Raw genomic sequence first — 26,643 nt, 5'->3', positions numbered from 1 at the left:
ATAATTATAGGTAACAATATATATAATAGTTTTTCTGTCTCATTCAACTCTGGCTTAAGGCTTAATTTTGAAATTATAGTTTAATTTAGTCCTACTTTAATAAAAGTAAAAATATGCAGTATGTAGACTAGTGCCTTATATCAAAAATATTAAAAATACTTAAACATGGCCATGTGTGTGTGTAAGTCATTGGGAATATAAATTCTTTAGAAGAGAAAAATTGTAGTTTATATGCAGGAATGTTTTGGCAATTTATAATAAAGAAATGTTACCTGAATACTCATTTTAGTTCTTGCTTAGTTGCATGCTTTATAGGTCTGTCCAGGGATGAGGCTAATCATTTTTCAAATGTTTACTCATTCAACAGGCTGAATTTAGCCTTTGATAGGCAGAAGCATAAAATTTGCTGTTAAAAAAAAAAAAAAAAACCTTATTCATAATAAATGCAGAAAATGTCTTCAAAATCCCTTATTCTGCAAATAGATATTCCTTTATTATTTTTATTTGGTCTTATTTCTCTCCCCCCACCCCCCATTTTGATCATAAAGGACCTAAGTAAGCATCACAAATACTACCTAGAAGGAGATTTTTTTGTAAGCTATTTTACTACTGTTTTAACTAGTTTTGCTCATAAATACATACCTAGGTACAGTTTACAAACATTAGTAAGGATGTTGACTGAATTATGAGGAGCGTTCTAATTTGTAGCTTAAAGTAAAAAAAGGTAAACTAATGAAAGAAAAAAATATTTAATTCTTGGTGCTATTAATATTTACTAAGTAGGATAAGTGACTTCAGCTTTTTATATATAGAATCTTAAGATGGAATGGGAGGGACCATTCTTCTTTTCACTACTGATTGACTTTTTCCTTGTGGTGGGAAAACATAGTATTGATAACAGCCAGTTCCTTTTCCCACCAGAAAAGGACTAATTCTTCCCCATTTACAATTTTGAAGTATTTTAGACAAGGACTGTTACTAGCTCAAGTTGGGTCACTAACCAGTTATTAGCTAGGATCATGGAATAATGTAAGAACCTTTAGCTGCCACACTAGCTATGTGGGAAGTTGCACTAGGGAACAAGTGGATGAAGCAGCTCTTAGGTAAAGAACAGCCTATTTTTTTTTCCCTCAATTTCTAGAGTAAATCACTTCTCCTTGAGCTATTTTAAAGATTTAGCTCAAGTGTCCCCTATTCTGGGAACTCTTCCCCAATTTCTCCTCCTTACTCACTACCCTTGGCCCTTCCAAGTTATGTTAGCTACACCTCTGTATTCCCAAAGCACCTGAGGATACCCTTGATTTGCACTTACCACCACTATATTGTATCTGTTGTTTGGCTTTTTTTCTCTCCCAGTGTTTCATGCTCTTTGAAGTCTGGAACTATGTTTTATGTTTCTGAATCCCCAGCCTTTAGCTTACAGTATTTCATAAGTTTTTGTCCTTGAATAAGGCTGTTTTTACTAAGAACAAGTTAAAAAAGGTCATTTTTTTTAACTATGTTGAAAATATACTTGAACTTTGTAGATGCTTGTTAAATACCTTTATCATGTATTTCACTTATATATCCTAAATATAAAAAATAAGAAAGTTTGTCTTCATGATTTCAGTCATCTGTTAGTAACACTAATTGTTCATCTAACTATAAATATAGAATTTTCATTTCTGTATTTTACTTATAAGGATACCATAAGCTTCCCAAATCTATCTAAAAAAAGAGATGTTAATAGCACAAATTTTTAGTGTTCCCAGTCTGATCACAAACATTAATAGATACTTTTTCAAGGAGTACATGACCATCCAGTTAAAAGAGTTTCCTGGGATTTTCCTGTGAGAACAATCAATCAAATCATTTTGATTCTGTTAAGAATTTCTTAACTTCTATTTCCTAAGGGTTATAAGATTAAATGTAGTATTTCAATAAATGGGTTATTTTTCTCATATTTTTATAATCTTCCCAGTTCTGTGAATTTGAACTTAATGTTGTCAGCTAGGTGCTTTTATTTTCCTGTCTCATTTAACTTTTCATATCTTAATGATTTCAGCTTCTTCCAGACATTGTTACTGTAGAATTTTTGTATTTCTCCTTAGTTAACATGCCCCTATTTCCTTAGCTAGTACCTGTTCTTTTTAATATCTTATAGTCCCAATGCTTTTTTCTTCTTCCAGATTATTTTTATTTAATTGGTTTTTAGTACTTTCTATTCTTTTGCGTTCACACCTACTTTATCTGTGAACTACTATTCTGAAAGTTTGGCTACTTACCGAACCAGAGTACCTTTTGGGAGAAAAGAATCCAGTTAGCCGAATTACTTATATATATGAACCAATAAGCAACTTATTTCAACTTAATTTGCTGTTCATTCAGTCTTGATTGTATTGGGGGGTGGAGGGGGGAGTTTAGAGTAGTGCTTAAGAGCACAGGCTCTGAAACCAAACTACCTAGGTTCAGATCCCCTGCTACTCAAGCTGGTAACTTGGACTAATTACTTATCCCTCTGTGCCTGTTTCCTCATTTATAAATTGGAGGTAATAATAGTTCCTATATCCTAAGGTGGTTTGAGGATTAAATAAGTTAATATACATACACTGCTTAAAATAGTGCCTGGCATATAATAATTACCAGGTAAATACTTGGGGCTGGTGGTGACGACAGTAATAGTAGTAGTATCTGATTTGCTGATGAAGAAAAAACAAGAAAGAAACAGCAAATTTGGAGAACTCAGAGGATAGTGTAATAATTATTGCTATTGGAAAAATAGGGTAAAAGAAAATAGATAAGAGATATAACATGAACTATTAGATGTACCAGTAATAAAAATTTGGAACAAAATTTTCTATTATTCCACTTTCAAGCTCTTGGATCAGTTGAATCAAGAAGAAATATCTTATGATAAAATAATTAGTACGAAGACTTTGACCATTTGTAATTACTTGCTTATGTGCAGCAAAATACAGAATTATGTCAAACATAACCCTAGATTTCAACTTTTTGAGTCCTTGGCTGACACATTTTTAATAAGGAAAATACTGCAAATTTGTACTTTAAAAATGTGTAGCATTTTGATCATTTTTAAATGCCAAATGAAAGATTGCATTTGAAGAGAAGAGGTTTTGCTACTAAAAAATATTCAAAACCATTGATAAAGTGGAGCTCAATTTTTAATCTAATACTTAGTAACAGATTTCAAAGGTTTAAGAAAATTTCAAAGAGAAAAACTTAGAACTGAATTCTTTTTTTTTAAACTCTACAGATTGAGAAGAGATTTCTTTTGTTTGAATTTTGGAACATCTTGGTCTTATTCACAGAATATCAGTAGAAACCTAAGCTGCAGATCACCAAATTATACCATTACTGGTTCTGTAAAATACCTCAACAGTTCAGGTATTTGATAAAAGGATTTTATTTACCTTAAAAATCTTCAGTTTTGTTTTAATAATTACATTGGCTCAGCTTTAAGTGTTTATTTTACCTTGGTTATGTACTAAAGTGGTTTACCTATGTTATCTATTTAATCCTGACAACAGTTCTATAAGGTAAATACTATTACCCCTGTTTAACAGAAGAGGAAACTAGGGTGTAATAAGCCCGACGTTACCCAGCAAACTGGTGCCAGAACCTGGCTTCATCTCAAGTCTCTCTGACTCCAGAGCCCCAAGTTTTTAAACATCGACACTGTTTTGCCTCTCATCTTGAAAATCTTAACAGTAATACCTACTTCACAGAGTAGGAAAATGAATGAGTTAAATGTAAAACACCAGACAGGCTTTCTGAAGGTCTGCCCCTTTTGCATTTATATTTAACAAATTTAATAACACAGTCCCATTACTAGTTTCTGTTTAAAATTACCAAATCTTTACTCCTCAGTTTACCACAGACTTTAATGGCTTCCATTACTTGGTGTTTTTGAAGAATATGTTAATGAGTTTGGCTTTATTGAAGGCCCAACCAAACATTTTAAGTAAGTCACATAATTTTTCTTATTTCTGATAAAAGAGCATTGAAACATTTTGTTATTTTCAATTTACATGGAAATTCTGTACCCAGCTTTAGAGTAATTTAAGTCAGCTTAAACAGCATTATGCAAAACAGTGGCAAATTTTAAGCTTTAGCCTATCAAAAGCAGAATGCTACTGTGTCTAAAACATAGAAGGATGAAATGGAGGTTAAGCTAACTGCGTGAAATTGTAGTTTCTAAAGAAATTTCACACTTGCTTAAAATAGCTTCAGTTTTGTAGTGTCGGTAGCATCAAATACATGAATTGATTTCTTCAAAGGAAACAAGTGTAATTCAACAGATTATTCTAATTATAATATAAAAACATTGTCCAGAAAGAAGCTTTAAAAAAAAACAAATCTGAGTAATGTTTGGCAACAGTTCAAATTCAGTGTGAGAATCACTAAGTAAGACTCCTGAGTAGCAACAGTAGTAAATAATGACACAAATATTTACTTAATAGCTACTAACATTCATTAAGTTCTTATAATATGAAGGTGCTGTTCCAAGACTTTACATGAATTAACTTGTATAATCCTCACAACAGCTCTATGAGGTAACTACCATTATCATCTCCATTTCATAGCTGAGTCTGGGGCATGGAGATCTTGCCTAAAGTCATACAGCTAACAAGTAGCAATAAACATATTTTTGTGTCATATATTTGTGTCATATATTTGTGTAACAAAAGTTTTAAAGTTTCTTTTGTGCAGTTTATTCAGTGGACTGAAAATATTATTTAAATTTATTTTTTATATTTTCTAGATGTGGCATTTCTCTGTCTTTGATATGAAAACTAAATGTAGTCAATTTTTTTAGGTATTTACAAATCAGGATCAGCTTCTATGTAAGCATGTTAAAACATTGTCACCTTTGCAGATTGTAATATTTAAAAGGGAAATAAATCCTTAAAGTAATTCATAATCTATCTCCAGGCTGTCTTACAACTGCATTTCCTAGACATACCTACCTCAGAGTCAAAATAAACTTTCTGTTTATATATTGAATATTACTTCTTACTATAGGTTCTGAGAATGCCAAAATAAGACAATAGTCACTGTCCTGGAGTAAATGAAGAAATAGACATGGAAATTGGACTACTAGAATGCAGTTGGCAGGATATTCTGTTGGGCTAAAGCATGATATCCAATGTTATAGCTGCTTAAAAAAATTAGAAATAAAAAATAAATAAAAGTTGGAAGGAGGAAGGAATCAGTAAATCTCTTAAAGTTGGCATAATCAAGGACTATAGATAGAACCATATTAATCACTATGGAAGTGACCAGTAGAAGAACTAAAAACAGTTTAAAAGTTATTGAATGAGATAGGAGGCAAAGGAAAATTTTTACTTCTTCTTTTATACCCTTCTGTACTGTTTCCTTTTATTATTTTTCCAGATGCATTGATTCTTTCAAAGATTCAGTGAGATGTGTGCTGTAAACAAAATATGTGGTATGAAAGCACGTAAAAGGAAGGGTATAACCATTTGACAGGCCAGGTAAATATTACCACTTGCTTATGTAGACGTTGATGCTTATAATAAGTTGGAAAATAATTAGGAGAAGGTCGTCTCTGGCAGAAGGAAAAGTAAATGCAAAGATACAGGGTCATCATGAGAGAGATGGCTGTCTAAAATAAATCAGATAGCTTATTATGAGGAGAGATAACGATAGGTAATTAAGTAGGTCCAGAGTGCCTTGATAAGAAGTTTGGACCCTATCCTGTAGTCAGGGGACAAAATATAAGGATTATAAATGGTGAATTGACATCAGATTTGTATTATAATAACTTTTGTTGGTGTTGTGAATGATAGTTGACAGGGCAGAGGGGAATACTGTTGCCAGAAAAAGAACTTCGATTGCCAGTTTCCAGAGGCAAGATACAGGGGCTTAAGCTAACACACTGGTAGTAAAAATGGAGAAGGGACAGATCTGAAATAGATTTAGGCAATAAAACTTACAGGATTTATTGACTGACTGGATTGGAATGGGGAAGGGATGAGTGAGGATGCTTTCCAGTGTTCTTATTTGAGAAACTGCTAACCCCAACATAAGTCTGCAAAGAACTTCCATCTAACTACAAGGTAGCCCCTTAAGGCGATGGTGGTGGATGGGAAAAGGGACAGCAACAGAGGATAATTTTTAATATAGCATACAACGCTTAGCTCCAAACTGCCTTTTCAGTTTTCTTTTTGAAGAAATAAGTGTTAAGTTTTAATTTAGCAGGCCATGAATTTTATCTGGTACCATAGTCAATTCTAAAATAGATAGTATACTTGTCAAAGAGTGCACAAAAAATAAAAATGTGTGGAATGGCCTAGTTCTTTTGTTCTAATTTCATATTGTTGCTCTTAATTTTTGTGTACTGTTTAACTTTGGGATTATTATGGCTTTTTTTTGTATCTGTTTTTAAAGTTAAAATATATTAGGTGATTAATTTTAATAGAATAAAATCATTTGAGCCAACTCTTGTTTTTTATTTCAGATATTTGTAACCTTTCTTAAAGATAGTAATAATTGCCCCTTTTTTTATGACAAAGTGTTCAGTATTGGAGTGGTAATGGGAACACTAACACAAAGAATTGAATTCTCTTTTGAAAAGCAGGTTTTCCTGCCATATATGGCACTTTCATGCACATTTTTTGAGGCTATTGAACGGTTGGATATTGAACTGTATTTTAACAGGATCTCAGTTTTTCAAGTTAACAGGGATATACGTTATAATTTTCAAACATTTAGGAGCAAAAATACACTGAATTTTTTTTACCATTTTCTTTACTTACACATGTTACCAAGGGGCTAATTTGTTTTATTTTCAAAACTGCTTACTAAGATAGTCAAGCTTAGGGTCATTTTTACCATTCTTTGGATATTTTGGCCTCAGGAAATATAGTGGCATTGTGTCAAGTTATTTCTTTATATTGTGTGATATTCCCTAGGTATTAGTAGGATTGAATACATTGTTCCCAAATGATACCCTGAATTATTCATACTTGTAGCTGAAGTATGTATAGGAATGTGTGTGTGTCTGTATCTGTGGGTGTATTTGTTTCCAGGTGAAAGTCTAATAGTTACAGTCTTAACCTCTTGCTGATGAAATTCTCTTTGTTTTAGGTATATATACAAATTCTACTTCTTATCACAGTATTGAAAGAAGCCTCGTTCTTTTTTTTTTCTCAAATTTCATAGTTGAAATGGTCTAATTTAGATTGTGGTGATGTCAGAGAAACATTTTTATTTTATTTATTTTTGTACATTTTCATTGAGCTTTTTAGTGGAACAGTAATTGTATCTTTATGGAAATATTCCCCCAGTGTACTCCTACCTTCTTTAGAGCCTAATTTAAATTAAGGTAGATATTACCTTGCTTGTTTCTAGTTTTCTCAATCTCAAGTCAGACATGAGATTCAAAGAAGAATAGCAATTTAATAGTGTAGTAGAATAAGTTTTAAACTTAGGGATCTTCTTTAGGCACAGTTGTTTTATATTTTTTCAGAGTTTGGTAGAAAGTACCTAAAAATGAATAGTTTAATCTCAGGGGTATAATATTAGAGCATTATTTAACAGCTTGGTTTGCTAAAATTGTAAAACCCAACTTATTTCCCTATTCCTCCATATTCATTCATCGTTCCTATGTAAGAATGCCATCAGTCAGTGTGTGTATGAAAATGTTAATAAATACACTATTTGTTTTATACACTTAAGGTGACAAACTAAAATCTTGACAAAAGCTTACTGTAAGATTACAAACTATTTAGTACCCTGGTTATTTGTCCATGTGTAATTGTAGCTTTTTGTTTCTATCGCTATAGGCACTTTAAAAAATAAAAATCACAGGGCTTCCCTGGTGGCGCAGTGGTTGGGGGTCCGCCTGCCGATGCAGGGGACACGGGTTCGTGCCCCGGTCTGGGAGGATCCCACATGCCGCGGAGCGGCTGGGCCTGTGAGCCATGGCCGCTGAGCCTGTGTGTCCGGAGCCTGTGCTCCGCAACGGGAGAGGCCACAGCAGTGAGAGGCCCGTGTACCGCAGAAAATAAATAAATAAATAAATAGATAGATAGATAGATAGATAGATAGATAGATAGATAGATAAATCACAAAATACAGGAATGACCTTGATAAATAATGAAATAAAATTTAAAACATCAGCAGGTCACTAGACGTAGTTTTAGATGGAAACATTTTCCCTGAGAATTAACTGACTAAATTTTGCTTAAAAAAAATAGCTTCTGCATGATGTGTTGATATTTTTCCTCTACCCAGATGTATGTGAAAGGAGTAAAGTTGACTTTAAGAAATTACACTGGATATAATTAATGTTTAAAGAGTGGTTCACATATACTTGAACATATCATAATAGGTTTTCATTTAAGATCTCTAAATAATACCTAGCTTTTATCATGTTATAGCCATACTTACTTATTTTTAAATTCCTACATTTTATTTAAGAGCAAGCCTTCAGAAGACCTATAAAATAGTTACTCCTCAGATCTGAATTAGTTCAGCAGTCAGAATTTTTCCTTTTTTTCACCTAGCATTAGATCATTTTCATCATATTGCTACTTAATATTCAAAGTTTTTTCAGTTTTTTTCTAAAGTTTTGCTTTAAATAAAAGAGGATTTCAAAAATAAGAATGTATGGCTGCAAGCAATACTTCATATGAGAAGAAAAAGAGTATTGCAGCATTTGTCTTGCTCTGGTCAGTGTTTACCTGGTTTACCTTTTAGAATTAATTTGGTTAGTCTCTTGAGCAAAAACCTCTACTGTTTGATTGTTTTGTAATTTTTGCCTCATTAATAGTTGAGTATAGTCCAAGGCACCCCTGGCTGCCCTTTACAATCACTTGGGTAGCTTTAAAAGTAGTAATATTAATTAAAATACTGATGCCTAGATCTCAACCCAACTATCCTGATTTACTTGGACTGGGATGGGTTCCAGGGATCAGTAAGTTTCAAAATCTTCTCAGGTAATCCAAGTATACAATAAAGGTTGAAAACACTGCTCTAAGGTCATTTGAATTTGAAAGCTTGAGAAATTTTGAAGTGGCTATTCTAGTAACAGAGGAACAATGAATGATAGCCCTAAATAGGCTATCAGGGCTACCTAAAGCTCTATGAAAATGGGTGCACACCTTAAACATAACCAATAGTATGAAAGAAAATATTATAATATTCACTATTCTTACTTACTGAGCATCTAAAGAATCCAGGCGTTTTGCATGTTTTTGTCTTTTTTTTTTTTTAAACTCCATTTAGCAACTCTGGAAGGTAGGGAATATTTCTTGTTCAGACAGTAAACTGAAGCTCAAAGAGAATGACTTGCTGCCTTTAAGTCACAGAACCAGAATTGGACCTGCATACACATTTGATTTTATAACTTAAGCTCTTTTCACTGTACCTTAAGAGATAAACTGAGGTATATGAACATTTTTAATAGTTTGAGCAAAAATCAATTCAAATTGGGTAACACCAAACTAGAAGTGGTTAGGAGCGCCCCACCAACAGGAATTAGGAACAAAACTTATGGAGAAGATGCAGAAACAAAGCAAGGAAATTTTTTGATTGGCTATAGCTTAAGTGGTTGCCTTAAGCCTAGTTGGCTGTTTGTGATTGTTTATTTTAGTTTTTATTTCTTAACTTTGAAGCATTTATAGGCTTAGGTTTGGGTTTGGTTGCATAGGCTGCTAATGCCCTAGAACCACCTCAGTGTGATGGCCTCCTTGTTTAATTTAACAATACCATGCTGTATGAAAATTTGATATTTAGTGTGACTTAGTTTAAATAATTAGCTATTTCAAGGTTTTCTTACTGTCATGTTTCTTCAGAGCCATGGATGTCATCACCAACAGAAATATATTAAGTGCTCAGTATTGGAAAGTAGTAGAATATTTCTGACTTGGACCAGGTTTACAGATTTGTTGTGATGGTGATGGTATGATGGTGGCAGTAAAAGTTAACAAATACAACACTTTTAAAAAATTCTTTAGAAAATTTATGTAACTCACATGTGTTGCCTTCGTTTGGTGTTATAAATTAACTTATCTAGGAATCTATCTGGTAGAAAACAGCATAGACCAATTTTTTTGTCTTGCTGTTAATCTGATCCATTTTATAGCAACATAGTTAGACTTACAGCAAAGTTATCACCACAAAGTAAAGGTTTTGGCCTTTTTCTATATGGGAAAACCTCATTATAAGCCTTACTAAAATTTTATAACAAGAGATTGGTCAGGTGGTAAAAAATCATTATATTCCAAAAGTAAATTATAAGGGAAGTCTTTCAACAATGAAGGGAGTACATTGTCCCAAAGTATTAGGAAAATATATGAATTGTACAGAATTTAAAATTAAGATAGGTATAAATAATAATCTTGCTAATGCTTAAAATATATTTTTTAATTGCAAAAAATTAGCTAACTACAAAGCTGAAATTTATTTTAAGAATAATAAATTTAAAATCACTTATTTTTAAATGAGAGGGAAATTAGCATATTCAAAAATCCTGTTACGAATAAGGTAAATTAGTTATAGAGCTGAAGTAGTTAGATATTTCTAGTTCCCACCCAGAGGACACTATGAGAACGTTTAGGAAAACTAGCAGTAATGAGTAATATGGAAATAGGTGTGAATTCCCAAGGGGCAAATTCAGTTTTGTGCATCATTTTCATATTTTTCTAAAGGTGTCCGTATATTCCCATTATTATGTTCCAATACCATAAAGGTATTCCAATATTTCCAATGGAAATAATTCCATTTCCATAAATTATTTGGGCTAATATAATATGATCCTAATGGAATAGTGCCTAGAGTTAGATTGTCTATACAAATAAGGCTTCTCTAATGCATATAGAAAAGAGCCCTACCAACTTGGTATCAAAAATATAACCTTGGGCTTCCCTGGTGGCGCAGTGGTTGAGAGTCCGCCTGCCGATGCATGGGACACGGGTTTGTGCCCCGGTCCGGGAAGATCCCACATGCCACGGAGCGGCTGGGTCCGTGAGCCATGGCCGCTGAACTTGTGTATCCGGAGCGTGTGCTCCGCAACGGGAGAGGCCACAACAGTGAGAGGCCTGCGTACCGCCAAAAAAAAAAAATATATATATATATATATAAGCTTGCTATATAAAAGTTATATAACTTGTTCTTTGATTTTTCTTCTATTGTTACTTTTCCGCAAATGTTTGAAGGTCAGCATTTTTGTATGATGTTACTTTAAAAAGTAAAAATGCTAAAGGTGAAATTCAAGGAAATTTCAAGTTTTAACCTTTTTTAATCCTTTCATACTTCATGCCCTTGATAAATTCTAAGTAGCATATATTTTCTTGTGTATGAATGTATGTGTTGCCAAAGATGCTTATGATTACTTTATAAGACATTGAAAATTTACCACAATTTGTAGTTAATTTACCATATTTATTCACCATGAAAAACAGATGTTTTCCTATGAACACTAGAGATCATAAATAAAATGCCAAACTAGCATCACAAATTAATGCTTTTAGAATTTGATTTTAATAATGTTAGGCAGCTTTGAGTTACATTTTCTTTTTGTTTACCCTAGACTGGAACTAAGCATAATCTACAAAGTATGTGAAAGGAACTTGAAATATTTTTAAAGTTACACGATGAAAAAAGAGTCATTTAATTCCGTTAAGTGAACAGTTCTGTCCATTCAGCACACACATATTGAACAACAGCTTTGTGTCCAGTTCTGGGGGGAATTATAAGACATTTCCTGTCCACAGTCAAGTTATAGGATATTTATAGTACATTATGATAAGAGCAGAATTCTGTGGAAGTTTCCTAGGAAAGTCCCTAACAGAGAGTAGGAGGTCAACAAAAATTTTCCTTGAGAAGCTCACATCTGAGCTGCCTATTCATTAAAGAATAGGTTTCTAATATTTTTAATTAATCAGTTCGTGTTTTGTGGTGCAGAGAATGGGTTACAAGTGTGCTAGGATACTGAATCCTTCAGTCCTTGGGACAACCAAATGGAGACTGGGGTGAGCAAGGGCCCCAGGCTAGTCATCTCCAGTTATAAGCAGCCACTTCCTTTTACCCCAGTGCTCCAATTATTACTGTTTTCAGTGTGTCATGATATGAAGAATTTTGGGAAACAGTGGTGTAGAGAAATGCCATCGTACTTCCAGGTAATGGAATCTCCACTTAGAGTTTCCAAGGGATCATAAACTTGGAAATAAAAGATAAATCTAATAACCAAATTTTAATATGGCCTTATATTTTTTATTTTTTTAATTCTGGTAAAATATACATAAAATTAAATATTTTAACTGTTTTTGAGTGTTCAATTCAGTGACATTAAGTACATTCACATTGTTGTCCAACCTTCATCACCATCTATCTCCAGAACTTTTTCATCTTCCCAAGCTGAAACACAGTTATTAAACAGTAACTCCCCACTCCTCACCCCCCAATGCCTGACAACCATCATTCTACTTTCTGTCTCTGAATTTGACTGCTCGAAGTACCTCAATAAGTGGAATCAAAAAGTATTTACCCTTTTGTGGCTGCCTTATTTCTCAGCATAATGTTTTCAAGGGTCATCCTTGTTATAGCATGTGTCATAATTTCCTTCCTTTTTAAGGTTGAATAATACTATTCCATTGTATGTATATACCACATTTTGTTTAGCCATTCATCTGTCAATAGACATTTGGGTTGCTTCCACCTTTTGGCTATTGGGAATAATAATTGGTATACGAATAACTATTCCAGTCCCTGCCTTCAGTTCTTTGGGGCATATACCTAGAAGTGGAATTGCTGGATCATATAATTCTATTATTAATTTTTTAAGGAACCACCATTCTGTTTTCCACAGCGGCTGCACCGCTTTACATTCCCAACAGCAGTGCACAAGGATTCAATTTTCTGTACATCCTTGCCAACCTCTTGTTGTTTTCTGTTTTTTTTGATAATAGCCTCTAGTGAGTGTGAAGTAGTATGTCATTGTGGTTTTGATTTAATTTCCCTAATGATTAGAAATGTGAAACATCTTTTTATGAGCTCATTGGTAATATGGCCTTATACTTTTAAAGATTTGGCGGGGGAGGGGGGATGTCTAACCAAGATAAACCAAATCTTATTTAAAAATCTTAGAGATCATCAGAGTTCTTAATCTGAAATCCATCAGTGGTTTCAGAGTCCATGAGTAGCCTGCATTAAAGCAAATTCCATTAGACTCTCAGTATCTGTGCCCCTCAAAAACTTAAGAAATTTATTGACCTACCCACAATCACCAAAATGTTTTTTAAAAGTCATTATTTGGAGAGGAGTTAGAATTAAGTGATTTTTAAATTTCTATTTTGTGCTTTTCTGTGTTTTCCAAAGTATCTAAAATAAACATGCATAGTGCATGTGATTTTTTTTGTTATTTTAGAACTTGGAAAGTAAAATCCATCTTTAGCTCTTGGACCTACAAGTTAAAAAAAGTCTAAAAGCTAAGAAGAAATAAAATGGATATAGTATGTTCTTATGATTGCCTGCCTTCTCAGAGTCACAGCATTCCCAAGTCACTACCAGAAGAATGAGCAAGGCTCCTACCTCCACCAAAAAAGTGATGTTTACTACTGAATCTGTTTCAGCTAAATTCATTGCAATAAAATAATTGCGTTTGAGTTTTTTATAATGAGCTTTTACTATAAAGAGAACATGCAGGTTCTATAGCTAGAGAAGCAGTGTTTACCATTTCAGCTGAATTTCATTAAGGGAAATATTTGCATTTATGTTCTATTTTATAATGAGATTTTACTGGCTTTTCTGTAATATCTTTACATAGTACTCTAATTACTTTTTAAAGGTATTGGGTTTTTGTATTGTTTAATTTTAAAACATTGATCACTTAATTTTAAAAGCAACCAAAAAGAATTCTCATTATTTATGTTGAATAGATGGATACATACCTGGGTTCAGCTTAGCATCCTAAAAAAACTGTGGGAAGTCTTTAAAATTTTATGAAGAACTTCCTAGGACAGCTTACCTATTCAAGTTCATCATCAAGTCTCCATATCTTCTTCAATCTTTTTGGCTAAGTTTGAGAATATTCCATGTAGGGCTTGAACTCAACTATTTAATACCCTCAGGCCTCCATTTTCTCTTCTGACATTTGCTTGATCTATATATCTGCTTAACTGTAATGTTTGTGCTATGAAATTTTATTTCATAACTACATTTTTTAAATTTTAACCAGTTTTTTAAACTCCTGTTTTTCCTTTTGCAGCTGTATGCAGGAGCTATTCTTGAAGTCTGTGGATGAAAATTGGGGAGGTTCCCTCAAGTCCAAGGTATATAAAATCAACTCTAGTAAAATTTCAGTTAATAATTTAAAATCAACATTTCACAAAAATAATTTCATTAAATACTCCCAAGAATAAGAATATTTAAGGTTATACTTTCTCAACAGTATATGAATTTTCTCTACATTTGTCTTCATGGGAGTGGAATTTTATAATAATTGTTGAATACTAAGTTACTTGACTCTAAGCAAGCATAAAATATGAAATTTAGATTTAAATACAGCACATGATGAGGTGATTATTTTCTTAAAAGAAGAGACTTTCCTAAGTACAAATTTTATGAGAGCCTTTCTTTTACCAAGTGGAAGTGTAATCCTTCTAAATAATATTTTTAATGTAAACTGATTTATATAACACTCCTAAGGAACAATTGCATTAAGTGAGAGTAGACATGTACAAAATAACCATCAAGAAGAAAATTAATTACCATAGAACTTGAGGTGTAGAAGAGAGGAGGTCATACAGGTGTATCTTCACAGGAATTAAAGATAAATTATATGAAAGGATAATTGTGAAAGTGTATTCTTTTGGTTGACAAACAGTAATGGAGCTCTGTATCTCCAAAAAGACTTGGACTAAAGCTTTTCTATTCCATCCTTGCATGTCAGCTGAAAATCAGTTTTATGAAGGTAATGAACTTGTTTTTTTGTTTTTTGGGGTTTGTTTGTTTTTTTTAACTAAAATACGTAAGTGCTCTATTTATATACCTTATTTTGTTTTTGTTTCTGCTGCTTTTCCATGATTTCTTGCCTTGTTTACTTAATAGCAAGAGAATTTTTTGGATTTAGTATTTTATAAAATTGCCTGTATTAGCACATTCCCTTTATTGCTGACCTAGAATTGTTTATAATAAAATATTGCTCATTTGGCATGGAAATTAATCCTTGGATTGCAACTTGGGGACTTGGGAACATTTTATATGAGACCCAGAGCAGATGCACATCTAATTAAATACATTCTTTGTCAGAATAAGCGCATATTCTGATGTAGCACAGAATATAACATCCACTTTTGCTTAGGGAGAAAATTATTTACTCTGTATGATTTATTTTGCCTCAAACACTTAAACTCAGTATTGTACCAGAGTTGTTTTGGCTTTTTTTATATCAGTTCTCTGAATGATAAAGTGATCACTCTTATTCCTAAAAAGTTTTGGCATTTGCTTTTTAATTATATTCATTATTCATATTTACTGACTTGTCTTATTAATAATCTTTTGTGACTCAGATTTTCACGAGGTCAAGAATAGCTTGCAATTAGCCCTCCTGTTTGTGATATCAGGTTTTCTTATGTCCATGGTAATAATTTCTGCAGTTACTAGTTCAGTCTTTAAAAGATTGAGTGTAGTTTATTAATCCTTAGATTGCAACTTAACTATATATATATTTCTTATGTATAATTAAATTATCAAACTGGTGGGTATTTGTAGTCATACTGTCTTTTCCTTTTGAAACATTGGATTTTAATTCTATGTATAAATATTTAATTAGTACAAGCTTATTTAAATTAAGAAGATTGTTTAATTCCACAGTCTATAACCATATTTAATATAATTATGTATAATACCAGTATTTTCGGAGCCCATGAGAAAATAATACATTTTTTTAAGTTTACTTAATTTAAATTAGACACGTCATAAAACAGAAGAAAAAATTAATGTTAAATTATTCCAGAAGAGAGGAGGATTTAAAATTTGAAATGTCTTATCCACATTAAATAACTCAGGGTTTATGAAAAAAAAAAGTCCCAGATCATATGCCTTAGCTAATTCCAGGTATACCTCCTAAAATACTTTTGTTTTCCATGTTATGGTTAAGTAGGAAAGTCAGTATGTATAAAAACGTCTCATTGTATATTGGACCTAGTGTTTTATCACTTTTGGTGACATCAAAAGTAATGATGTTAAATAAGTATGTTTTCCTTCTCAAGCATGAGTCTTACCATGATAAGGATATGTCTGTAGTCTGTCTCTATCAAAAAATGTAAATTTTCCATAATTTTGTAGGTCTTGGCAAACTTTTTCTGTAAAAGTCCAAATAGTAAAGATTTTCAGCTTTATAGGCAACAAGGTCTCCATTGCAGTGATTGATCTTTGTTTTTATAGTATGGAAGCAGCCATAGAAAATATTTAAATGAATACATGTGTCTGTGTTCCAATAAAACTTTATTTATAAAATCAGGGAGGCCCAATATGGCCTATGGACCATAGTTTGCCAACCTCTGTATTAGAATCATAAACCTTCGGACACAGAAAGGAATTTTAAAATAATGTAGAACTTGAGAGCAAATAGCTTTTTGCCTCTCGTACCCACTTTGGTTGACTGGTAGTGATGCCTAGGATTATGATGCTACCTTGGAGTTTTGCTGGAAGGAATACTGATTCGTTAGCACTGTCTTCATCAATTTTCTCATTTATAAAATGGATTAATAGGTGGTGTAAAATCGGTTAATATCTACCCTATAGGACTGTTTTGAGGATTAAATGAGATAACATGACTCTCTAGCATTTGAAACTCTTCCCTTCACTTGTGTGAACAGGTCATTTTATTCTCCTTTCCTGGCATCTCATCTACCACCCACACTTCAAATATTGGTGTTAGTCGGGGTCTGTGTTATTTTCTTACTCTCTTGAATGATGTCCCACTCCCTCAGTTTCAACTGCAGTGTTCACCTGATGACTCCCAATCTGTATCTTTAAATTAAATCTTTCCTTTTTTAGATACCATATTTCTGACTGCAAATTGATGTTTCCACTTGCATGGTCTCATAGTATCTTAAACCAATGTACATATAAGTCACCTGGGGATCTTGTTAAAATGCAGAGTGTAATTCTGTAAATTTGGTTTGCATCCTGAGATTCTACATTTCTAACAGTCCTGTAGACTGTGGCCTACATTTTTAGTAGAGAGGCGTTAAACCCAGCATGTTCAAAAACTAAATTAATCCTCTTCTCTGATAAAAGTATACCATCTTCTTCCCTGTTTCCACAAATGGCAGTATCATCAAGCAAAGTATAAGCATGAAACCCGAGAGTCATGATCAATATTTCTTTCACACTTTATGCCCCGTTAGTCACCAAGTTGTCTCTTCCCCCTCCTTAATAAACCTTCATATCTTTGGCCTTCTCTATGATTTTAATCAGCCCCTTAGCATCTTTATCTGGAAGGATTAATTACTTATTATCTGGCCTGCCTGTCTCTTTTCCCTTTTCTTCTATTCTCTCCTACACAACTACCAAAAAAAAAAAAAACCTTTTCCATAAGACAGATTTGATTATGTGACCCTCTTATTTAAAATTACCTGTAGTTCCCCATCACATATAAATGTCAAATTCAGCATCATATACAAGACCTATCATGACCTGGATTCTCTTTTCTAGGTTCACATATCTAGTTTATGTGCAGAACTATTTGCAGTTCTCTGAACTCTGACCTCTAAGTCTTTGCACACACTGCATGTTCTTCCTGACTTATGCCTTTACCCATTTTTGTGACGAACCCCTATTCATTCCAAATTTAGTTCAAGCATTATTTTGGGATTGCCTTTGGACAGAATTTTACACCCTCCCCTTTGTGTTCCATAGCAGTTCCCACATAATATTGTAATGTATTTACTTAATTTACTGGTCTTCTGCCTCTACCAAACTAGGAACTCCATAAAGCTCAGAAGTTTTTAAATTTTTTTTATCACTAATGTATCCCAGATCTTTCTAACACTGCATCTCACATTAAGAGGAATTCAAATATTTATTGAATGAATGAATGGATTTGCTAAATTTATCTAATTCAAAGGTGGCTCCACTTTTGACAAATGGGAAACTGGTGAAAAGCCTGTGTTTATTGGTTATATAGCCTTTATGGATTTATAGTCTTCAAATAGTCCTTTTCTGACTTTATTATTCTGAAAAGTCATAATCTTTTTAGTTTGTCTTGTCTTCATTATTGTACCTCCAGTCTCCCCAAATTCTCTTATTTAAATTGCCGTTCTCTGAACGTTTTTAAGTGCTTTTAAATTGTCTTGTTGGGAGGACCCAAATGACTCATGATTTTGCACTCCAGATAGTTTGTAAGTAAATATTCTTGTTTTAGAGATACTCTTCGATACCCAGTAGTTTTCACTGAGCACAATTGAGAATTCAGTTCTGTTGTTTGTTGTTGCTGCTGCTCTTCTCTTTGTATTGTTGTTTCTGGGTATGATATGACATTTTTGTTTATATTCTGATACAAATATACTTATTTCTACTCAAGGGGAAAACATCTAATTATCATTCCATGTAATTTTATATGGCAATTCACAAATCTTAACTGTACCTGCCATAAGCCCTTATTTATTAAATCTTAAAACCAATAGAGTACATTGTATGACTACTTGTAATGTGGCCAAAGGTACATTGTTAGATCTAGCCAAGTGTATTTTGCCTCTATATTTTCACTTGTTTATGATTTTGAAAATAACATAGTTCAAACATTTTTCTTTGACCTCAAGACATATCCTTCCTGTTATCCCTCATCCCCACTTTTCCTCTTTTTGGAATGAGGAAGAGGATAGATTTTTATTTTTTAATACTCTTCATAGTTAACTTTGAAGAGCCTCTGATTTATAAGGAGAGTACCATGACTTTCTAAGCAGTGTATATAGCAAAACTTGGCTCTAAGGTCTCCTAGGCAGCTACACAAATGACATGCTGATAAGATTCTTGAGGACAAAACTGAAACATTCAACGTTACCACTTAATGTTTTCTAATCATTTCTGCATATTTGATCGTTTTGAAGTGTTATTTACAAATCTGCCTTAATAATTGACAAATAAATTAGCATAGGAACATTTTCTTGAAATAGAGTGACTGAATTAAGCCCTTTAGGAATTTCCAAACTGATATCACTTAGTTATTTTTAAAACAGCAGAAAGAAAACTAGTAAAATAAGTTACTTTGAGGTCTTTTTTGCAAGTCTCTTATATGCTCTTATAGCCTCTCCTAGTGCCATGTGTATATAGTAAGTATTCAAATATATTTTAAAAGATTAATTTACTGCCTGTAAAATGTGATTTGCTACCACAGGGTATTTAATAGATACTCCCCTCAGTCAAAATTAGAAGCTTGTGGATTTATACATAGCAGAGAGAAGAGAAAAGAACTGATGAAAATAGTCATTAGTGACTCATCTTAATATTTCTTTTCAATTTAATCCCTCATTCCGGCCTGTTAAAAAAATCTTCTGGGGCTTCCCTGGTGGCGCAGTGGTTGAGAATCTGCCTACCAATGCAGGGGACACGGGTTTGAGCCCTGGTCTGGGAAGATCCCACATGCCGCGGAGCAACTAGGCCCGTGAGCCACAATTACTGAGCCTGCACGTCTGGAGCCTGTGCTCCCAACAAGAGAGGCCACGATAGTGAGAGGCCCATGCACTGCAATGAAGAGTGGCCCCCACTTGCCGCAACTAGAGAAAGCCCTCGCACAGAAACGAAGACCCAACACAGCCATAAATAAATAAATAAATAAACAAATAAACTTCTGAATGACAGAAAGTTATAGGTTCTGTTATAGATACAAAAAAAAATACTTAAGAATAGTTCTTTTCTCCAGAGAAGTTTCTTATGTAGTAGTGACCACACTGTGTATTAAATTATGCTTTGCACAGATGTGCATATAGCATTTGCCAAAGGAATGGTTATAAAATGCAACAGCATATCATAAGCTCATTTTTGTTTGGGGATTCAGGAGTATTGGACAACTCTTAAAGGATGAAGTTAATAGAGAAGATATTCTAATAAGCCAGAATAATATAATCAGTTTTATTTTGAACTAAATTTAGTAGGGGAAGTTTAGATGGGATATCTGAGTGTCTTCCAAAAAGCCTGCAAAACCTTAAAAAGAAAAAGCATTTACTAATCTTTGTTTAGTTGTCCTAGATGCACATATATAAAGATCTTCATGGTGAAACATGTCTATAGTGCTATTGCTAGTTAATTCTAAGTTTAAAAAATAAGTTCTCAAAAGCATGTGTGCCACTATAAAATCTAATCAGAGGCTGTTGCAAATGATAACAGAACTGGAATTAAGAACTGTCCTCATTTAGGTATCCAAATGAAACATCCCTCTTGTATTTATCTTTTTTAATGTATTCTAAAATATTTTAATTTGGACAGTTAGACGTGATCATTACTAAAAACTTGATCGGGGCTTCCCTGGTGGCGCAGTGGTTGAGAGTCCGCCTGCCGATGCAGGGGACACGGGTTTGTGCCCCGGTCCGGGAAGATCCCACATGCCGCGGATCGGCTGCGCCCGTGAGCCATGGCCGCTGAGCCTGCGCGTCCGGAGCCTGTGCTCCACAACGGGAGAGGCCACAACAGTGAGAGGCCCGCGTACCGCAAAAAAAAAAAAAAAAAAAAAAACCTTGTTAAAATGTAGATCAACAACAACCTAAAAAGGAAAACATTCATTTAAAACTTCCCCAAACCCTATGCTCCAGATATAACCCCTATTAAAATAATAGTTATTGTTTTGAACTGTTAGGTATATTGTGCTAAGTATTTTATATTTTCTCACTTAATTTTTTTAAAGATTTCATTCAATGCTTCTAGGCTTTTTCCTTTGCAAATATATATTTATGAATAAATATATAAAAAATTAGTGTAAATATATAAAAACAATATATCCATCTTTTCATAACAACCATGAGGAACAAACTGATCTATAAACCTTTATATATGAGTTTACATCTATATCACTAAATACAGATTAATATAATTTTTAAATTATTGGATGCACTTCATAGTGGTCCATGTTAATTTATTTAACCAATAGCCTTTTACACACTTAGATTATTTTCAAATCTCCAGACTTGGTTAGCAGGATCTTATATATCTTTGCATTATAGTGTAATTATTTCCTCATAATAAAGAAGTTCCTAGAAAGAGACTTGCAGCTCTAAAGAGTATGCACGTTTTAAGACTTTTGGTTCATTTTGCTAAATACCTTTCAGGAAGGATGTGTCCATTTATATTTCTCCCACAACTAAGCCCCGGCAAAATCTTCTCTACCCCCCTCTCTAACCTTAAATATTCTTTTTAATTTTTGCCACTCCAAATGAGGTTACCTCATTGTTTTGACAGTTCTTTGATTATTTGTGAGGTTGAACATTTATTTCAAACGTTCAGTGACCATTTGTTTATTTTTATATTACATGTTCCTGTCCTTAGTTCATTTCTCTAGTACCTAGTATTTATTTTTTTCTTATTAGTAGAAGCTCTTTTGCATACTGTGTAAGAGATAATTTTCCCCAGTATGTCATTTTTACTTTTAACTTTGTTTATAGTAATGTTTTGCTGTACTGAGTGTCCATTTTTATATAGGCACATCTATAAAGCATTTTCTTTAGGATCATGCATAAGAGAAGAATTTTATATTCCATATTCCAAGTTGTCTGTGTTAAATGCTGTGGTAGTATTCTGAATCTTTTTTTTTAAACACTTATCACAACTGAAATTATCAGTGATGTGATTGCTTGTTTAGCATCTTTCTTCCTCATCAGACTATAAACTGTATAAGAGCAGGAATTCTGTTTTATATAGCTTTATGTCTGCTATCTGGTATACAATAGATATTCAAAAGTATTTATTGAATAACAGACACACACACACACCCAGATGCACGCACACATAATCTCTCTCTCTCTCTCTTTCTCTCTTCGGTTTGCTAGCTTTACCATATTAAAAAATCCAGGTATTTTTCTCTCTCTAGATTTCCTAATCGGTTTCTTTGTTTTATCATTCTGGTATAAGTATCACATAGTATATTATTAAACAATTGAACAAATTCTCCCATATTTTACTTTTTCTAAACTGTCCTGTTCTCCAACATTTACTCTTTTATTATTATTTTTTAATTTATTTATTATTGTCTGCATCGGGTCTTCGTTGCTGTGCGCGGGCTTTCTCTAGTTGCGGCGAAAGGGGGCTACTCTTTGTCGTGGGGCATGGGCTTCTCACTGCGGTGGCTTCTCGTTGCAGAGCACGGGCTTCAGTAGTTGTGGCTCACGGGCTCTAGAACGCAGGCTCAGTAGTTGCGGCGCATGGGCTTAGTTGCTCCGCGGCATGTGGGATCTTCCCAGACCAGGGCTCAAACCGCCGTCCCCTGCATTGGCAGGCAGATTCTTAACCACTGCACCATCACGGAAGCCCTCAAACATTTACTTGTATAGCTGAGTTTTACTGTCATTTTGTCAAGCCCTCAAAATCCCATTGTAATTTGGGATTTTTATTAATTTGAAAAAATTAACATCTTAAAATATTTAGTCTTCCCATTGAAGAATATGGGATATCTTTCCATTTTGTATGTGTTTTAGTTTCCTTGATTTTTCCATATAGGATCTAATTTTTTATTTATTGAGTTTATTTCTACTTTTTGTGTTGACCTTTGTAGCTAGCTTGGATTTGGAAGTAAACAATTTGAATATTTTTTTTCTTTTAAGCTTTCGTCAGGAGTGATAAACCCAGACTATTCAGAGGACTACAAATCAAGGTAACGCAATTTTAATGTGATCCTTTTTTCCAGCATTTTCTTTTTTTAATTAAAAATTATTCAGATATTTTAATTGACTTTATTTTATAGTGCAGTTCTAGGTTTACAGAGAAATTGATTCGAGAGTTCCCATGTACTCCCACCCCCACCTTCCAGTTCCCTTATTAACATCTTGCATTCATGTACATTTGTTACAATTGATGAACCAATATTGATACATTAACTAAATTTCATAGTTTGCATTAGAGCTTATACTTTGTACAGTTCTAGGAGTTTTACCAAATGTCATGTATCCACCATTACAGTATCATACAGAAGTTTCACTGCCCCCAAAATTCCCTGTGCTCCACACCCCACCAAACTCCTGGGAACCACTGATCTTATTACTGTCTCTATAGTTTTGCCTCTTCCAGATTGTCATATAGTTGGAATCATATAGTACGTAGCCTTTTCAGATTTCAGATTTTTAACTTAATACGCGTTTACAGTTCCTTTGTGTCTTTTCTGTAGCTGGATAGCTCATTTCTTTCTAATGCTGAATAATATGAATAGTATTCTGTTATACCATGGTTTGCTTTTCTGTTCATCTGTGGAAGGACATGTTGGTCGCTTCCAGTTTTTAGCAATTATGAGCAACAGTGCTGTATACATTTTTGTGTAGACAGACGTTTAACTTATTTGGGTAATTACCTAGGAGCATGATTACTGAATCATATAGTAAGAGTGTTGGGCAGTTTCTTACAAAGCTAACCTGTTTTCCAAAGTGCTTATATCACGTTGCATTCCCACTAATAATGAGAGTTATTGCTCCACATTCATCAGCATTCATTATTGTCAGTGTTTTGGATTTTAGCCATTTTAATAAGTGTGTGATGTTATCTCATTGTTGTTTTCATTTGCAGTTCCCTAATTGAGAATCTTTCCACATGCTTGTTTGCCATCTGTATATCTTCTTTGGTGTATCTGAGATCTTTTGCTCACTTTTAAAAATTTTAGTTATGGTTAAAAAAAAACTTAAAAGTAGTTAAGATGGTAAGTTAAATGTTAAGGGTGAAGTTCAGTACTGGTAAGTTAAATGTTATGGGTACAGTTCAGTAGTGTTAAGTATATTCACACTGTTGTGCAACAGATGTAGAATTTTTTTGTCTCGCAAAACTGGAACTCTATACCCATTAAACAGTAATTCCCCCTCCCTCCTGCCTCCAGCCCGTGGCAGCCACCCATCTACTTTATTTCTATGATTTTGACTACTTTAGATACTTCATATGAGCAGAATCGTACAGTATCTGTCCTTTCATGACTGGCTTATTTCACTTTAGCATGATGTCCTCAAGGTTCATCCATGTTGTAGCATGTGACAGGATGCTTTTTCTGCATCTACTGGTATAAGATTTCTTGTTTAGCCTGTTGGTAGTAATAGATTACATTAATTCATTTTCAAATTTTGCACCAGCTTTGCATACTTGGAGTAAATCCAAATGGGCCATGGTATATAATTCTTTATACACTGTTGGATTTGATTTAATATTTTGAACATTTTTGCAACTATGGGCTATGTAGTTTCTAATTTTTGGACTAAAATGAGTTTTTGAATAAAAAATTGAATTTTTAAAAATAATTTATGTAGATAACCTGACCCAAAAGATTTTAGTAGTAATGTTATTGGTTTATTAGCTTAGGGGGCCAATTTCTAAATTCCAGAAATGGGTTGAGAAGATACCAAATGCAAATAATCACATCAGAGCTTGTCTCCATCTCTGAAGTTCACAACTCTAGAAGACCTAGTAAAACTGAAGCATAATTGCTGAGTTTCTCAGCTCCCTTCATCATCACTGCTGCATTTTTAGTTACATGGTCCTTAATTTAGCATTGAAGACTGATCACTTAATGAATGGGATCAGGTTTGTTATCACAGTTACCCAGAGTCAGAATTCCTCAGAGCTCTCTGGTGAAATACTGGAACGCACTAGTAGGTCTGAAGTTTCAGGAATCCAGCCGAATTATAAACTAATTACAACAGAATAAATTTTCTTTGGTTTAAGAAATCTAATGAAAGTCCAATACAGAATTGTCTGATAGTTTGTATGCACAGCCTATTTCAACATGGCTCTTAAGAGCCATTCTCATTCAATATTTTGAACTTGTCTGCCTCCTTCATTAGATTTTCAACTCATTTGAGAGTTGGAGTGTGTCATGTATGCAGTAAATACTTGTTACATTCAAGAATAAGTTTAAATCCCAAGTAAACTGCTTGATACCAACAGGTGTTTCTCTTCAGAAGTAAAATGTGATTTTTGTTTTAATTGTCATTTTTGATGAAATCCCATTACACTGTTTTCTAAAAGACTTCCTTTAAGAGCTGTTGTGATGTTATGTCTAAAAGCTTATTACTATTAAATTTAATTAAGCTGGATTGAATTGATTTGGACTTTGGTTGAAACTGAAAAGGCTCTTTCTAAGCAGAAAATGATATTCTTCTTTTTTGTAGTATGTTCGCGGTTCAGACCCTGTGCTAAAGCTTTTGGACGACAATGGGAATATTGCTGAAGAACTAAGCATCCTCAAATGGAACACAGACAGTGTAGAAGAATTCCTGAGTGAAAAGTTGGAACGCATATAAATCTTGCTTAAATTTTGTCCTATCCTTTTGTTACCTTGTCAAATGAAATGTCACAGCACCTAGAAAATAATTTAGTTTTGCTTTCTTCCATTGATCAGTCTTTTACTGTGAGGCATTAAACATCTAATTAAAAGTTGAAGTGGCAGCACAACCCATGTTATGTAAGGAGTTGGCAAGCTTAACAAAACCCATTTTTTATAAGTTTCCATCCTCCATTTGTTGATAGCACTAACAAAATGCTTTGTAATAGTCTTGTGGTTAATTATGCAAATGATAATTTGTGATAATTGGTCCAGTTTTACGAACAACAGATTTTTTAATTAGGGAGGTTAATAAGGGAGATGATTACTGTGCCTCATGTGCTGTGTGCTTTTTGAAAGTGAAGACAGAAAACTACAAAGCAAATACGATATATCGAGCCTCAACAGATTGCCTGCTTCTCAGATCCTCTCATATTTTTGTATTACCCAGCTTTCCTTTTAATAGAAACGTTATAGCTTATAATGAATGCACTGCATAAAAACTGTATGGCTTCATTCTTGTAAAACAGATTCAAGATCTATGGTAAGAGTGAAACATTCACACAGAGATTCGCATTAATGAAGACTACACAGAAAACCTTTTTGTGGATTTGTGTGGATCTGATATTTAGCAAATTTTTGTGCTTTACATTCTTACAGAAGAGTAAAGTTAAAAATTATCATTTGTAAGACCAGAATATAAATAAAACGTTTCAAAAATCTTTCTGAATTTGAAATCTATTTGTTCTTTCATGTTTAAAAATGACATATTTCTCAGTGCATTTTCTTTTCATATAAGCCTTTTTTTTAAGCTAAAAACACTAAAATATCTACATTGTTTAAAACTTCTAACTTACTGTGGGTAATAGTATTTTGTCTATGATTTTTTAATTTGTCAAAGTGCTTTCATTTGTGAACACATTTTCATTTATATCATGTAAGGAATTTCTCTTAAAATATAGTTTTTTAGGAGCTATTAAAAATGATTTTTCCACTTCCCTGATGGCGCAGTGGTTATGAATCCGCCTGCCAATGCAGGGGACACAGGTTCGATCCCTGGTCCGGGAGGATCCCACATGCCGCAGAGCAACTAAGTCCATTCACCACAACTACTGAGCCTGCACTCTAGAGCCCACGAGCCACAACTACTGAGCCCATGTGCCACAACTATG

General features: G+C 33.5%; 1 protein-coding gene across 2 annotated transcripts in view; it reads left to right on the top strand.

The window, feature by feature from the left end:
* Positions 1-26,193, top strand: part of SELENOF (selenoprotein F) — a 38,157-nt gene extending 11,964 nt beyond the window's left edge. For both annotated transcript variants that reach the window (XM_067726788.1, XM_067726789.1), the window contains 3 exons: positions 14,234-14,297; positions 22,782-22,831; positions 25,320-26,193. In XM_067726788.1, coding sequence (XP_067582889.1) covers positions 14,234-14,297; positions 22,782-22,831; positions 25,320-25,451 — 246 coding nt within the window. In that variant the 3' untranslated portion in view covers positions 25,452-26,193. The remainder of the gene's footprint in view (positions 1-14,233; positions 14,298-22,781; positions 22,832-25,319) is intronic.
* The last annotated feature ends 450 nt before the right edge of the window (positions 26,194-26,643 follow it).

Source organism: Pseudorca crassidens, chromosome 2 (genome assembly GCF_039906515.1).
Source record: "Pseudorca crassidens isolate mPseCra1 chromosome 2, mPseCra1.hap1, whole genome shotgun sequence".
NCBI lineage: Eukaryota > Metazoa > Chordata > Mammalia > Artiodactyla > Delphinidae > Pseudorca > Pseudorca crassidens.
The sequence above is the reverse complement of the archived record's forward strand: the minus strand, read 5'-3'. Positions and strand labels throughout refer to the sequence as shown.